The sequence below is a fragment of the Loxodonta africana genome, chromosome 7, assembly GCF_030014295.1.
Source record: "Loxodonta africana isolate mLoxAfr1 chromosome 7, mLoxAfr1.hap2, whole genome shotgun sequence".
NCBI classification, from domain to species: domain Eukaryota; kingdom Metazoa; phylum Chordata; class Mammalia; order Proboscidea; family Elephantidae; genus Loxodonta; species Loxodonta africana.
The window spans coordinates 61,074,480-61,086,993 of NC_087348.1; the positions used below are offsets into that span (position 1 = coordinate 61,074,480).

Below are 12,514 nucleotides of genomic sequence, written 5' to 3' on the forward strand. Positions count from 1 at the left end.
TAAGCTTCAAAAAGAGCATCTTAGAGAAATGAGTAGAAGTTTTAAGAGAGATTTTTGCAAACCAAAGCTTAGGCCACACTTCGTCAATGTATTGATGGCAGCAAAGTCACAGAGATCTAAAACCATCTTTGGTGTGTAATATATGCTATTCATACATAACATATGGATGGGCCATAAAACATATAATATGAAAAAGCTGGTTGTCATGAGACTGTATACTTACCCCAAATTCCCATGAATATTGCAAAGAACACTGTTGACTCATTGTCGAATAAATGGGAGAACTGTAAAAGCAGCAACATCACAAAGACTACTTAGTACCAAACACAATACAGAAAGAGAAAAATTCCAAGTCTTTTCAACATAGCACAACGCATACTTACCTTTGAGGCCAAACACGTAGTATTCAGTCTCCAGTAATCACACAGTTGGTCACAGAGTGGGCACATGAGGATCTGACCTCCAATTTCAGGGTCACAGATTTCACGGCTGCAGGGGAACAGTGGTGTTACTTTAAAGTGATTTGTGTTTGGGTGAAAGTCCAAAGCTGTTCTTATCAGAAAAACTATTTCTACAGCTTCTTATATACAGGTGGTCAATGAGGAGGCAATTCTATAGTAGCTCAAGTCATGCCATGAGGAACAGAGTATTTAGAGCTGATATTAAAACAGATTTTCCACAAAATGCCAGATGAGAGCAACTGCTGTGATTGGGCCTTTTTCATACTACACAGCCTGTGGTCATAGAAATATCAGTTATCTGTGGCTGTAAGGAAACATTCTGAAGCAAATACGAGAGAAATAATAATAATAATTTCAATTAGCATAAGCTTGAGGCATTTTCCCTATCTGGGGAACTCCATTACACTTACCTGCTTGAGTCACCTTCCATTGATAATAAGCCGTAAATAAAACAAGCTAAGCCAACTACAGCTGCATAGGACAGCATTTCTGTATAAAATCCAAGAAAGACAAAATAGATGCCAATTTTTTCTCCATAATATCTCCTGTGAAAGAGGGTAAAATTAGAATCAGCATCTGGAAGAGTGGTATGGTCCCAAGAGTCCTGGTTTTATATTCAGGCATGCCGAGATTTTAATTTTAGCTCTGTTGCTTTCTAACTATGTAATTTTGGGAAAGTCACTAAACTTTCTAAGTTTCATTTACTAATCTTTAAACATAGGATGATACCTGTTTTAAAGAATTGTTGTAAGGATTAAAAGAGATAACACACACACAAAGATAACACTTAAAAGTAGGAAGTCAACTGAGTGTAACTTATGTTTTAATTTTGAAATAATAAGGTACTCTGAAGGGTTTCTAAATTCTAAAGACAATTTAAATGTTTCTGAAATTAACTGCAGAATATTCTGCAAAGTAACTTCTAGAAATTAATTTTAACAAATAAGAATCACATTTGTAATCTGCATGGGTTTTTGCTCTACTTCTCTTTCTATAACTTAAGAAAGTACTCTGACCACACTAGGTGAGAGTGGTTGTATGTATATACTTCTATCTTCCTCCAAGTTTGGATCTCTGATCTGTGAGATAGGGAGCAGACTGAGAAATTGGAAACAGCTACTTAATAAAAGGTCTACAAAATATACAGCTTAGTTCTTGCCTTACAAAGAGCTGAAAAGTGATAAATGTTCAAATCACAAAATCAAGTTCTGGGTATTTTTTCTTTTTTTTTTTTTTTTAAATAAAATCTCTCAAGTAACCAGAGAATATAGCTTTCTCTGCCTCAGAAAACCAGGCTTTTTTGTTGTTGTTTATATTGTTTTGTTTTAGCCTGGTTATTTTCACTTTTTATTTATATAGAACTCAGTTTACCAAATCTGTGAAGTCTTCCCACATTTTCTGCTATGGATTGAATTGTGTCCTCCAAAAGATATGTTGAAGGCCTAACACCTATGCCTATGAATGTGACTGTGTTTAGAAATACGGTTTTTTGTTATGTTAATGGTCCATGTGGGAGTAAGGTGGGTCCTACTTAATCCCTTCTGAGTGGTGTTTTATAAAAAGAGCAGAATAGACACAGAGACATACATGGCGGAAGACTCAATATGAAAATACATCTGCAGTACAAGGAATGTTAAGAAAAGCCCAGGCTACAGAAGCTGAAAGAGACAAGGATCTTCCCCTTCAGCCCACAGAGAGAGAGAGAGTATAGCCATACTGACAACCTGATTTGGACTTCTAGCCTACAAAACTGTGAGAAAATAAAATTCTGTTTTTTAAAGCTACCCACTTGAGTTATTTTTGTTATGGTAGCATGAAGTAACTAAGACCGATCCCTAGGTAGATAGATAGATGGGATCGTTTTGGAGTTCTAATAGCCTGCTCTATATAATTCTATAAGAGCACTTAATATAAATAGTAATTTCCATAATGCTAAAAAGAAGGCAATTTTGAACATAAAGGGTATATATAAACTCCATTTCCCAGTAAGAAGATTCTGAAATATTTTTCTCATTTTTAATATTAATTCCATTCGAACACTTCTTCAGTTTTCAAAATTCCTTTCTAATTGAATAGGCATCTTTCTGCTTGCACCATCTTTTTTGCCTTTACAGTTTCTTAGTTAACAACTTTGTATCTAGTTATCAATTCTTTACATTAAATTTTCTGTTAAAAACACTTTAAATTTATTTTTGAAAAATTAGTTCACTATTGAAATGGAAAAGCAGTATAACTTGATAAAAATAGAAAATAATCACAATAGGATGAAAAAAATTAAAGCTATTTTATTTAACCTATACGGAGCTCTTCTTTGTTATAAAAGAAAATAAACAACTGTTAGAAAGATATTACTGATAAACCAGCACTGAGACTTAATGTGTTTTTATATCACTAAATTTATATAACCTGCCCTTTTGGGAACTGTCTTAGTGATCTAGTGCTGCTATAACACAAACACCACAAGTGGACGGTTTTAACAAAGAAAAGTTGATTTTCTCACAGTAAAGCTGGCTAAAAGTCCAAATTCAGGGAAAGGTTTTCTCTCTCTCTATCGGCTCTGGAGGAAGGTCTTTCTCATCAATCTTCCCCTAGACTAGGAGCTTCTCTGTGCAGGAACCCCACATCTAAAAGACACGCTCTGCTCCCAGTGCTTCTTTCTTGGTGGTATGAGGTCCCCAACTCTCTGCTTGCTTCCCTTTTATCTCTTGAGAGATAAAAGGTGGTGCAGACCACACCCCAGGGAAACTCCCTTTACCTTGGATCAGGGAGGCGACCTGAATAAGGGCGGTGTTACAATCCCACTCTAAGCCTTTTAAACATAAAATTACAATCACAAAATGGAGGACAACCACAGGATGCTGGAAATCATACGTAAGATTAGTTGGCTTTATTTTATTTAGTTGGCTTGTATTAAGCCATAGCTGGGAGGGCTAGTTGGAATCTCTCCTCCAAGCAGGCCTGAGGAATCTGCTGGGAACAGTCCTCCTAGTGAGCCTCAGTAAATGCTGCCTCAAATGATGCACAGATGTAACATCCAACAGACTTATACGCCAAACCACAGACATGCAGCTCAATGTCCAAAATGGGTGATGGGTATACGAAGACTTGGTACTGCTTTGCTTCTTTTCCTGGCATCCTGATGGAAGTTGAGGGTTGGACAGTTGGGAGAATGGTCTGCCTCTGTACCTTCCGTGAACACTGCCTAAGTAAAGGCCCTGACCCAGAGCATTCTCTGATAAGGAGGCTGGGAATTGGGTCGCCTTCTCTTTCCTGGTTCCTTCTCCTTTTCAGTGAAGCCTTCCCCCTCTTCTGGGCACACACTAACTTTCTGTGTCTCTTGCACATTCACGGGCACCACCTGGCCAACCCCACTTCTATATCTTTTCCTGGTGGGGAAGGAACAGAGTCTTTCATACTATGGTACAAGAAGGGGAGTGTGCCAGATTGTGAAAGCTGGCTTTGAGGGGTGCACTGAAAGGGAAACAAGTTTTATGAGGCTGAACATGAGTGTCCTCATGTGGTTTGCTAGCTCACTACGGTTTGCTAAGTCATCCTTATGTAAGCCCCTGGCATACAGCCACTATGTCCACCACCACTATAAAACCTCTGCCCTCCCACTGTGGGGTGCTGAGATCTGCTCTGGTCCTGCAGCCACCCAGGACTTGGCCTTGAGCTTGTATGTAAGTGTCCCTTACAAACTCCTTTACTCCTACCCTGGTGTTGCCTGCCTCTTTCTTCAGCCTCTCAACACCCACAATCTTTGGAGGTAAATTTGGTGTTGATGGTCCATGCCCGGACACACCACACTAAAATATGACTGAATGGATACTACTGAGTCAAGAGTATTTACTTCTGTGGAGTGTGATGGAGGTGGAATTTCACTTAAAACTTTGCATATGTCTTTGTTACTTGAAATTTTTTGATAAACTTGTGCTATTTTTATAATGCAAAAAAAAAAAAGACTACTATTCAAAACAATTAAAACATCCATCTAAAAAGAGTTCACATAAAGCAAATGATTTACAGAAAGCATCAACTTATGTATGCCAGGTGTCTTTTTTTTTTTTTTTTTTTTTAATTTCTCCTCTTGTTCTCCTTAAACTATCTATTGAGACAACATTTCAATGATTTGGATGGATGCATCAGAATCAGTCTCTTAAAATGGATGCTGTGATGCTGTGCAAGCAGAGCAGTACAAGCATAAATCATCAACTGAAAAATACAGCCTATAATAGCAAAGGGTCTGTAATCTGATTGTTCCTGTAGCGAAATCATAACAGGTGTCTCCTAACATTCTCTGTATAAGTAGTATTGCTATTGCTCAAAACAGGGACATGCAACCAGAGTATGCTTGCTTTAGTTAATGAAACTGTCTAAAAGAATTGAGTCACAGATCATCTTCACAGCTCTCTGAGGTCAACACATATACACAAATATCCATACACAACCTTTCTGCTATCTTCAAAATTCCAGGATGCTATTAGAAAATATACGATGAAAAAAAAATCTAATATTTATTAAACACCTAATTACTAGCCCCTTTGCTAAAAAATACACATATTTCATTTAATACCAAATAACCCCGTAAGGTAAGTTCTATTGTTATTCCCATTTTTAAGCAGAGAAAAGTTAGCCTCACAGGGGTTAAGTAACTTGACTAGGTTCATCTAGCTTCTAAGAGGCAGAATGTGGATTCGAATCAAGCCTAGATAATACTAACGCCTGGCCTCTTAACCACTGTGCTATTTCTATTGCCTCTCCCAGAGATTCTGGTACAACATTCTGCCTTTCAGTGAAATACTGATCAAGGTGTTGATATGAAACTTGAGAAGCTGTGAAATGTAGTGGGTGAAAACAGTAGTAAAAAAGAAAAGAATATGATGCCATTTTCAATAAAAATTACATCATCAAGTTTTAATCAGCCTCATCCTTGTATAAGAAACTTACCTAATCAAATTTAAAGGCTGCTCCTTGTAAAAATAGGAAAACCGAGCCCAGTTCTTGTGAAGTATGTATCTTTCATTGACAGGACTGGGAGGTTCTGATGGCTTCCAATATTGGCCCTACAGATATTCAAGAAGAGGGGACATAAAGGACAAAGAAAAAGACAAAGAAGTAATTGAACACTGTTTTTATAAAAACGGTGAATTAGGCTAATGCTCTCTTTACTTTTAGATTTTAATATTTCAGTAATGTTTAAGTATTTAATAAATTCTGTATAAACTATAGTCATAGTGATTTATTTGTTAAGTTCTAGCACCCAGTTATGTAAGAACAAAAGTGAAAGTTTCAGATTGGTTTTATTCAAGTTGTTCCTTTCACCCAAAATGTCCTTTCTTTACTCAAATCCTAATATATTTACAGCTTAGCACTATATAGTAGGTTGCTACTTTACAACAGGCTAACTCTTTTCTTTTATAGATGGAAACACTAAATCTCAGGAGAGTTAAGCAACTGATCCAAAGTCACACTGCTTTGACAGGAATCTGTCCTGGCCTCACTGGCTATCATTGCTAGCCATTTCCCAAAGAGCTTAAAATATACACAACAAACATTAGCACTTAAGAGCCTCAGTATTGTTTCATGCCTCAATTCTTTTGCCACCATTAGAAATGAGTAGTTTTATTAATACTCCTTTAGGGCCTAGTAAAGTACTAGCTACAAAGTCGCCCCTCAAAACATTCCTTATAACTGTTTGCCTAGACAAGTGAATTGCTTAGGACGATACTGAATGACTAGCCAGCTTAAAATTGGGCACGTATGATAAGGAACAAGATTTTAAAGCATCTAGATTAGAACTTCTTTTCCTCCTGTAGTTAATCCTGCTGAATCTTGAGAGTTAAAATAGGAGGGGGAAAAAAAGCCACCTATTTGAGTATTGTGTAAAAACGTGTGTCTAAAGCACATAAGAGAAAAATCTAATACCTAACTGGCATTCAGAAGAGAAGAAAGAAATAAAACTAAATTAATAAGCTTACAGTGATCTCTATTGCTAGCTAGTGACATTGTATTTCCAGTAAGCCTGACTCCTCTGTCATCCTAGATGCATAGATTATAATTACTGGCAATTGAGGCTATTGTTTTGGTTTATGGCCTGATAATAGTAAGAACAGAATTAATGCCCTAAAAGAAAAAAGAAAGTGTGTGTGTGTGTGTGTGTGTGTGTGTGTGTGTGTGACCTAGAGTCAATTATCACACTGGCAAATAAATATTGACACTAGAAAGGTGACACAATAGTTTAAAGTGGTTAGATTTTTCAAGGAACACTACCTCGAAAAATCTGGGCAATAGTTTAGCTGCCACTCGTTTCATTGGAAATATTTGTTTTTTCCATATTGAAAGTATTTCTTAGGAAGAGAAACAGCATCAAAAAGCCTTTTGTAAGTATGTTGGTAGTGGTGTTAGGTGCCTTCGAGGAGGCTCTGACTCATAGTGACCTTAGGCATAACATTGCTAGGTCCTGCTCCATCCTCGTAATGGTTGCTATGTTTGAGCCTGTTGGTGCAGGCACTGTGTCTGTTCATCTCATTGAGGGTCTTCCCCTTTTTTGCTGACACTCTACTTTACCAAACATGATGGCTTTTTCCAGCGATCGGTTCCTCCTGATGACATGTCCAAAGTAAGTGAGACAAAGTCTCTCTACCCTTACTTCTAAGGAGAATTCTGGCTGTACTTCTTCCAAGATAAACCTGTTTGTTCTTCTGGCAGTCCAGGAAACATCAGTATTCTTCACCAACACCACAATTCAAATGTGTCAATTCTTCTTCAGTCTTCCTTATTCATTGTCCAGCTTTCATATGCATATAAGGCAATTGAAAATATCAGGGCTTGGGTCAGGTGCACCTAGTCCTCAGGTTGACGTCTTTGCTTTTTAACAGTTTAAAGAGGTCTTTTGCAGTAGATTTGCCCAATGCAATATGTTCGCTTGATTTTTTTGATTGCTGCTTCCAAGGGCATTGATTTTGGATCCAAGAAGAATGAAATCCTTGACAACTGCAATTTCTTCACCATTCTTCATGATGTTATTGGTCCAATTTTATGGATTTTCATTTTTGTTTATAAGTATGGAAGAGTAAAACAGGAACAAAAGAAATGAACGCTCCAACAGATGACCTCAAAGGAGTGTATACATGTCCAGTGACATGACTTCTACTTCTAAATTTAAATGCTAAATATCCACATGGGAAGGTTTCCCAATTGTTGCCCTCAGAAATGAGACTGAGTCTTCGTTGCCGAGTTTTCAGGTTTAGCTCAAAGGATGTATCATATAAAATATCACTTTTTATATAAATTTTTTTATTTACAATTTACAAAGTTCAGTAGGTTTGTACACTGATAGATATTACAGGCATCAGTAGTGAAAATACAGGATTGTTTTTAACTGTAGGAAAATAAACAATGGAAATACTTAAAATAACAAACTCAACATCCTCCACATGCATTCTTCCTTGATCCCCTTCTGAATCTCAGTTGTTTGTTCCAATCTTTCGTATGGGTTGAAGACTTTCGCTTGTTTTACAGTTGTGTTCATGCTTTGTTTCTAAACAAATTCCTAGTCTGTGAGCTCCATTTCTTCTAGTCTGTGAGCTCCATTTCATTGCATATTCCAGCAATATCTAGCAGAATGCTTTTCATGTAATTGAAACAAGTTATATAATTGATGAATGAATAAATAAATGCACATGGCTTCAAAATTTTACAAATGAAAGATCAGATGGGTTCAGACAGAAATTTTCAAATATATATTCTAAAATGTTCTTTTAGTGAAACCACTGTTTCCAAAATGGGTTCTAAAGGAAACTCTTGTGCAAACGTAATAATTGTTTTAAATGAACTCTCATTTGAAACCTCAATTTCAAGAGATATTAATGTCACCGGGGGTTTCAGCATAGTAGGTAACTTCTCAGCTTTGTGTTAGGAAGTCTGCGGGGATTTTCTCAACATGAACAAGAATTTAGCAGCCTGTTATAAAAAGAGGAGAAAATGGAAGATCCCCTCTCCCAATAAGGCAATCTTTGAATACAGGAAAGGGAAAATAGGCTCAGCATTTAAAAATCAAATTTAGGGGCGAAGATGGCGGACTAGGTAGACGCTACCTCGGATCCCTCTTGCAACAAAGACTCGGAAAAACAAGTGAATCGATCACATACATAACAATCTACGAACCCTGAACAACAAACACAGATTTAGAGACGGAGAACAAACAAATACGGGGAAGCAGCGATTGTTTTCAGAGCCTGGAGCCAGCGTACCAGTCAGCAGATTTTCTGGAAAAACTAGTTTCTCAGTGATGGCTCGGAGACAGCAGTCCATATCAAACCACATAAAGAAGCAGACCATGACAGCTTCTCCAATCCCCCAAACAAAAGAATCTAAATCTTTCCCAAATGAAGATACGATCCTGGAATTATCAGATACAGAATATAAAAAACTAATTTACAGAATGCTTCAAGACATCACAAATGAAATAAAGCAAACTGCAGAAAAAGCCAAGGAACACACCGATAAAACTGTTGAAGAACTCAAAAAGATTATTCAAGAACATAGTGGAAAAATTAATAAGTTGCAAGAATCCATAGAGAGACAGCATGTAGAAATCCAAAAGAGTAACAATAAAATTACAGAATTAGACAACGCAATAGGAAGTCAGAGGAGCAGACTCGAGCAATCAGAATGCAGACTGGGACATCTGGAGGACCAGGGAATCAACACCAACATAGCTGAAAAAAAATCAGATAAAAGAATTAAAAAAAATGAAGAAACCCTAAGAATCATGTGGGACTCTATCAAGAAGGATAACTTGCGGGTGATTGGAGTCCCAGAACAGGGAGGGGGGACAGAAAACACAGAGAAAATAGTTGAAGAACTCCTGACACAAAACTTCCCTGACATCATGAAAGACGAAAGGATATCTTTCCAAGATGCTCATCGAACCCCATTTAAGATTGATCCAAAAAGAAAAACACCAAGACATATTATCATCAAACTCACCAAAACCAAAGATAAAGAGAAAATTTTACAAGCAGCCAGGGAGAAAAGAAAGGTTTCCTTCAAGGGAGAATCAATAAGAATAAGTTCAGAATACTCAGCAGAAACCAGGCAGGCAAGAAGGGAATGGGACGACATATACAGAGCACTGAAGGAGAAAAACTGACAGCCAAGGATCATATATCCAGCAAAACTCTCTCTGAAATATGAAGGCGAAATTAAGATATTTACAGATAAATACAAGTTTAGAGAATTTACAAAAACCAAACCAAAGCTACAAGAAATACTAAAGGATATTGTTTGGTCAGAAAACCAATAATATCAGATACCAACACAACACAAGGTCACAAAACAGAACGTCCTGATATCAACTCAAATAGGGAAATCACAAAAACAAACAAATTAAGATTAATTAAAAAAAAAAAATACACATAACAGGGAATCATGGAAGTCAATACGTAAAAGATCACAATAATCAAAAAGAGGGACTAAATACAGGAGGCATTGAACTGCCATATGGAGAGTGATACAAGGCGATATAGAACAATACAAGTTAGGTTTTTACTTAGAAAAATAGGGGTAAATAATAAGGTAAACCCAAAAAGGTATAACAACTCCATAACTCAAGATAAAAGCCAAGAAAAACATAACGACTCAACTAACATAAAGTCAAACACTATGAAAATGAGGATCTCACAATTTACTAAGAAAAACGTCTCAGCACAAAAAAGTATGTGGAAAAATGAAATTGTCAACAACACACATAAAAAGGCATCAAAATGACAGCACTAAAAACTTATTTATCTATAATTACCCTGAATGTAAATGGACTAAATGCACCAATAAAGAGACAGAGTCACGGACTGGATAAAGAAACATGATCCATCTATATGCTGCCTACAAGAGACACACTTTAGACTTATAGACACAAACAAACTAAAACTCAAAGGATGGAAAAAAATTTATCAAGCAAACAATAAGCAAAAAAGAAGAGGAGTAGCAATATTAATTTCTGACAAAATAGACTTTAGACTTAAATCCACCACAAAGGATAAAGAAGGACACTATATAATGATAAAAGGGACAATTGATCAGGAAGACATAACCATATTAAATATTTATGCACCCAATGACAGGGCTGCAAGATACATAAATCAAATTTTAACAGAATTGAAAAGTGAGATAGACACCTCCACAATTATAGTAGGAGACTTCAACACACCACTTTCAGAGAAGGACAGGACATCCAGTAAGAAGCTCAATAGAGACACGGAAGACCTACTTACAACAATCAACCAACTTGACCTCATTGACTTATACAGAACTCTCCACCCAACTGCTGCAAAGTATACTTTTTTTCCTAGCGCACATGGAACATTCTCTAGAATAGACCACATATTAGGTCATAAAACAAACCTTTGCAGAGTCCAAAACATCGAAATATTACACAGCATCTTCTCAGACCACAAGGCAATAAAAGTAGAAATCAATAACAGAAAAACTAGGGAAAAGAAATCAAATACTTGGAAAATGAACAATACCCTCCTGAAAAAAGACTGGGTTATAGAAGACATCAAGGAGGGAATAAGGAAATTCATAGAATGCAACGAGAATGAAAATACTTCCTATCAAAACCTCTGGGACACAGCAAAAGCAGTGCTCAGAGGCCAATTTAGATCGATAAATGCACACATACAAAAAGAAGAAAGAGCCAAAATCAGAGAACTGTCCCGACAACTTGAACAAATAGAAAGTGAGCAACCAAAGAATCCATCAGGCACCAGAAGAAAACAAATAATAAAAATTAGAGCTGAACTAAATGAATTAGAGAACAGAAAAACAATTGAAAGAATTAACAAAGCCAAAAGCTGGTTCTTTGAAAAAATTAACAAAATTGATAAACCATTGGCTAGACTGACTAAAGAAATACAGGAAAGGAAACAAATAACCCAAATAAGAAACGAGAAGGACCACATCACAACAGAACCAAATGAAATTAAAAGAATCATTTTAGATTATTATGAAAAATTGTACTCTAACAAATTTGAAAACCTAGAAGAAATGGATGAATTCCTGGAAAAACACTACCTACCTAAACTAACACATTCAGAAGTAGAACAACTAAATAGACCCATAACAAAAAAAGAGATTGAAACGGTAATCAAAAAACTCCCAACCAAAAAAAGCCCTGGCCCAGACAGCTTCACTGCAGAGTTCTACTAAACTTTCAGAGAAGAGTTAACACCACTACTACTGAAGGTATTTCAAAGCATAGAAAATGACGGAATACTACCCAACTCATTCTATGAAGCCACCATCTCCCTGATACCAAAACCAGGTAAAGACATTATAAAAAAAGAAAATTATAGACCTATATCCCTCATGAACATAGATGCAAAAATCCCCAACAAAATTCTAGCCAATAGAATCCAACAACACATCAAAAAAATAATTCACCATGATCAAGTGGGATTTATACCAGGTATGCAAGGCTGGTTTAATATCAGAAAAACCATTAATGTAATCCATCACATAAATAAAACAAAAGACAAAAACCATATGATCTTATCAATAGATGCAGAAAAGGCATTTGACAAAGTCCAACACCCATTTATGATAAAAACTCTTACCAAAATAGGAATCGAAGGAAAATTCCTCAACATAATAAAGGGCATCTATGCAAAGCCAACAGCCAATATCACTCTAAATGGAGAGAACCTGAAAGCATTTCCCTTGAGAACGGGAACCAGACAAGGATGCCCTTTATCACTGCTCTTATTCAACATCGTGCTTGAAGTCCTAGCCAGGGCAATTAGGCTAGACAAAGAAATAAAAGGTATCCGGATTGGCAAGGAGGAAGTAAAGTTATCACTATTTGCAGATGACATGATCTTATACACAGAAAACCTTAAGGAATCCTCCAGAAAACTACTGAAACTAATAGAAGAGTTTGGCAGAGTCTCAGGTTATAAAACAAACATACAAAAATCACTTGGATTCCTCTACATCAACAAAAAGAACACCGAAGAGGAAATAACCAAATCAATACCACTCACAGTAGCTCC

The 12,514-nt window shown here is 36.5% G+C and overlaps 1 protein-coding gene across 1 annotated transcript in view; it reads right to left on the reverse strand.

Moving 5' to 3' along the window:
- Positions 1 to 12,514, reverse strand: part of ANO5 (anoctamin 5) — a 115,942-nt gene that overhangs the window by 36,935 nt on the left and 66,493 nt on the right. The window contains exons 7-10 of the mRNA XM_064289447.1: positions 5,409 to 5,524; positions 872 to 1,006; positions 384 to 489; positions 224 to 284 (exon numbers count right to left, since the gene is read on the reverse strand). Coding sequence (XP_064145517.1) covers positions 224 to 284; positions 384 to 489; positions 872 to 1,006; positions 5,409 to 5,524 — 418 coding nt within the window. The remainder of the gene's footprint in view (positions 1 to 223; positions 285 to 383; positions 490 to 871; positions 1,007 to 5,408; positions 5,525 to 12,514) is intronic.